Raw genomic sequence first — 4,112 nt, 5'->3', positions numbered from 1 at the left:
GTACCCTCCTGGAAAGGTTCACACGGGCGGTCGAAGGCGATAGATGACTAGGACAATGAGCTGTTGCTCTGCGCACACTCAGACGAATCCACCAGTCGTTAGAGACCAGAAACTAGGGAAAAAGTCCTCGGGTCAGGCCCTCCAACGCTCAAGTCAGGTACTTTTTCCCCAGAAATCACAGAGAAAGGACGAAAAGTAGAGATTAGTGAGAAATGACGAGTGAGCGTACCTGCGCAAGGGACAAAGCCTCCATTTTTATACTGCAGTGGAAGTTTCTGGGTCTGACGGGTGTCAGGGAATGTCGGCTGTCAGACTTTGTCTGGCGGTGGATGACAGGTGGTACCTTTTCATAAGCTGGCGATGGAATCAAAAGGGGTAACGAGCCCTGCCTGTGAGAATATTCCCTGACATGCTGATTATTCTCTGACATTCTCTGACAAGCGGTTATGATTCCTTGGCTTGTTCGTCTTGTAGCGTTTGGACGCCGAGTCTGCCTTCCGAGATCTATACCCGCCCTGCTTTTATATATTATTATCCGACTTGTATGTACCGATATGTGTTTTAAGCTTGCATTCCGACCCGCCTTTGTCATCTGCGATGTACGGTCTTTACATCCCGATCTGCCAGCTAGATCTATGTTCCGACCTATTAACTGTTTTGCTATCCATGGCCTGCACATCCCGACCTGCCCGCTAGGTCTGTGTCCCGACCCATTTACTGTTTGCTGCTATCCATGACTTGTACATCCCGACCTGCACACTGGGTCTGTGCCAGACCTCTGATCTCTGGCTGGGATGTCCCGACCTGCACGCCAAATCTATGTCCGGACCTATGATCCTTGGCTTGGATGTCCCGACCTGCACGCCAAGTCTATGTCCAGACGTGTGATCCTTGGCTTGGATGTCCTGACCTGCGCGCTGGGTCTGTCCAGACATGTGATCCTTGGCTTAGATGTCCCGACCTGTACACCAAGCCTGTGTCCAGACCTGTGATCCTTGGCTTGGATGTCCTGACCTGCACGCGGGGTCTGTGCCCAAACCCGTTTACTTGTAGTCTCAGTCCTCAACAATACCTGACCCGCGGGCCCGTTTATTACCCACTATCAGGGCTGGTCTTATAATCCCCTCCTTTGACCGCCCCGTCCGCTGAGACTTTGACTTTGACCACGTAAATTTGACTTTTGACCTTCCTGCTATCCATGTCAGCTTGACTGCTGACCGGCCACGGAGGCTTGACTTCTGACATTCTGACCTCCAGGTCAGCTTGACTTCTAATTCTCTTGTGGTCTTGACTCATAACCACATCATTCTATCGATCCCATAAAATATACACCGTATCAATAACTACTAAGATAACATAGATGATCTAATCTCAAAGTACTATTAGATATCATAGATGAGCTTTGGGAACTTCAACATGTGATGAGGTTGCAAGGAGATGGCCACCGAGAGGCCACCATCCCCGGCGGCGCTTGGCAGGACATACGACTGACCTTCATAGGCGATGCGGCCTGGACCCATGAAAATTGGCCGGCCCCACCCGAAGTCTGCGTCGTGGATTGGCAGACGCGCCCAGCTGGTGAAGCAGAGGGATGGGCATCTGAAAGTGTGAGGGCCCCTCACCAGAGCCTTTTGATTTGGCCGCATCTCCAGGTAATCCAGTGCCGACTGCAAGTAGCTGGCATCCATCCTCACCAAAGCCTCCTGGATTATCTTGGCCGCTGGGGAAGGACCGCCCTCCGGAGAGGTCACCTGCCCTGCTGTTGCAATGGGTGTGGTTGAGAAGATCACGTTCCCGAAGTAGCCTTGCGGGAGTGGCGGCTGCACTCGCTGCCGACCGTCGGTCGGAATGTACATCTTGGTCATTTGGTCGGGCGGGAGGTCGCGTGCTATGCACGCGCACCGCCACACGTGTGCCGCGAGGAGGACGTACGTGCTGTAGTTGCCACCCGGGGGAGCTTTGGCTTTGAGACGGTTAAGCTGCTCCCGCGTGAACTTGAAGATGCCGACAGCAGCGGCAGGGCTTGGGACTTGGGCATCAGAGGTAGTGTTCATGGAAGGAGGGGGCTGGTACTCGATGTGAGTAAAAGAGGGGTTGGGTGGATCGCGAGCGCGGAGGAGGGTCCGATCGATGATTGGCTGGAGGGCGATGCCAAGGCCACGGGCAACGTCGGACCAGGAGTTTATAAAGTGAAGGCCTGCGACGCCGTCGACGGAGTGATGCTGCGCGCCGACGCCCAAGGCTGCACCACCGCACTTGAAGTGCGTGACCTGTGCATGCATCCATTAATTAGATCAAATCCACCAAATTAATTATATTGAATTGATTTAATCCAAAATGATGGCAAACTTAGCTTGGGAGTTGGCATAAAGAAAAGAGATTAAGGAATTTTTTTAAACCTTTCAACCTTGAAACTCTTCTTAAGATTTTTGACACGAAGATAAAAAGGTCCAACAGTATCTCTAATGTAAGTTTCGTGAAAGGTTTATAAAATTGAAAAATCTCAACAAAAGTTTTTATGATTATATAGATGAGATTTTAGATTTTTAATTCTAAGACCAATATATATATATTTTTTAAAAGTGGAGCTAATAATTAATAATAAGATAATATTGTATGTTTAACTCTTTCAAAATAATTAAAAAATTTTATGAAATATTTAATTATAATATTTTATTTCATAAATAGTTAGAAATAATTAAAATGATATTTTTTTCTTTTAAAAATAAATATACACGATATAAAATATACAAATGACAATAATTAAATTAAAATTTATAAGTTAATTAAATATTAAATAAAAATTATAAATTTAATTAAAATAAAAATTATTAATTAATTAATTTGTAATATTATAAATTATAAATAAATTAAATTAAAGATTATAATTAAATAAAATATTAAATAAAAATTATATAGAGATATTAAGGGATTTGTAATGTAGAATATATATATAATAGTTATATATAGATTTTTTGATTGCGGAGAGAATAGAAATTTTTATATGACGTTAATATGACATATTTGAAATTATAAAAAAAATTTGAAAGATTTGGGAGATGCCCTAAGCTCAGAATGTTTTAGTTTCAGAAAAATTAAATGTAATTAATAAATACGGGAGTAAGTCTGACATCTGGAGAGCAAAATGTAAAAACTTTGTTTCACGTATATATCTAACAAATAAAGCCACCATGATTTATTTTGATTATTAATGATCAAACTTCATCGGATTAGTTTATATATAATTTTCGCCGTTAAACATATACTTTTGCACTCCAGTCACCAAAAATATTTTACATCTAGTAAATCCAAAAGTAAGATCTATTCTTTTTTTTAAAGTTATTTTCATTTAGATACGTGTTTCTTAAATTTGCCAGCAAATGCGGTAATTAAGTACCTGGAGGAGCAAGAGCGGGAAGGCGGAGATGCCGTCGGTGTAATCTGCATTTGGCTTCGGGACGAGTTGCTCCAGCTCCCCGGTGGGTGCGAAGTCGCCGAAGTCGTCCACCGTCGCCTCCGCATCCGCCTCCACAAACAGCGCCCCCTCGCCGTTGCAGTCGATCACGACCCGACCGTCCTGGCCGCGCGCCAGCCGCCCTGCCATGGGATAGAAGGGCACCAGCACCCGGGCCAGCGAGTCGCGCAGCACCGCCGCGTCAAAGAAGTTGGCAGACCCGTCCGGCCGGTAGAAGTAGACGCTCAGCGTGTGGTAATGCGGCATCAGCAGATCCAGGTTGGAGAGCCACAGCCGTCGCTGCGGAGTCGCTTCCGCCGGCCTCACCATCGTCGACTGCCGCACGTTGATCACAACCATGGCTCCCTACTGCAAATTAATTAATGACAGCGTCCACGGTTCAGTTGTCACCTCCAAAAACAAATAAACGCACCGAATCTCCCTTAATCTAAGAAGCCAAAATTCTCGATTCCAAGTCCAAGAATCAGAGTCACGAAAACTCCAAATTACGTTAAGTTCAAATCTACAGGAAAACAAAAAACATGATGTAGAACTCCGTAAGGCAAACAGTATATCAATTTTCCACAAATCATGGAGCAATCTCCAAACTGAAGGATAAAAGGCAAATAAAGAGAGGTAGTACCCCTCCACAGCAGGA

The 4,112-nt window shown here is 45.1% G+C and overlaps 1 protein-coding gene across 1 annotated transcript; it reads right to left on the bottom strand.

The window, feature by feature from the left end:
- Positions 1–1,197: 1,197 nt before the first annotated feature.
- LOC122056270 (hydroxycinnamoyltransferase-like) lies at positions 1,198–4,112 on the bottom strand. The gene is made up of 2 exons (XM_042618146.1): positions 3,398–4,112; positions 1,198–2,270 (listed from the first exon to the last, which is right to left on the bottom strand). Exons 1-2 carry the CDS (start codon positions 3,812–3,814, stop codon positions 1,383–1,385), a joined length of 1,305 nt encoding a protein of 434 aa, XP_042474080.1. The 5' UTR covers positions 3,815–4,112; the 3' UTR covers positions 1,198–1,382.

Source organism: Zingiber officinale, chromosome 3B (assembly GCF_018446385.1).
Source record: "Zingiber officinale cultivar Zhangliang chromosome 3B, Zo_v1.1, whole genome shotgun sequence".
In the NCBI taxonomy this organism is placed as follows: domain Eukaryota; kingdom Viridiplantae; phylum Streptophyta; class Magnoliopsida; order Zingiberales; family Zingiberaceae; genus Zingiber; species Zingiber officinale.
Note: the sequence above shows the minus strand (reverse complement) of the source record. Positions and strands in the feature narration are given on the sequence as shown.

Excerpts from the sequence above, each read along its gene's own strand:
- LOC122056270 (XM_042618146.1), bottom strand. The coding sequence starts at position 3,814 with ATGGTTGTGATCAACGTGCGGCAGTCGACGATGGTGAGGCCGGCGGAA. Across the intron at positions 2,271-3,397 it reads TCCCGCTCTTGCTCCTCCAG|GTCACGCACTTCAAGTGCGG; the intron begins GTACTTAATTAC and ends ATGCATGCACAG.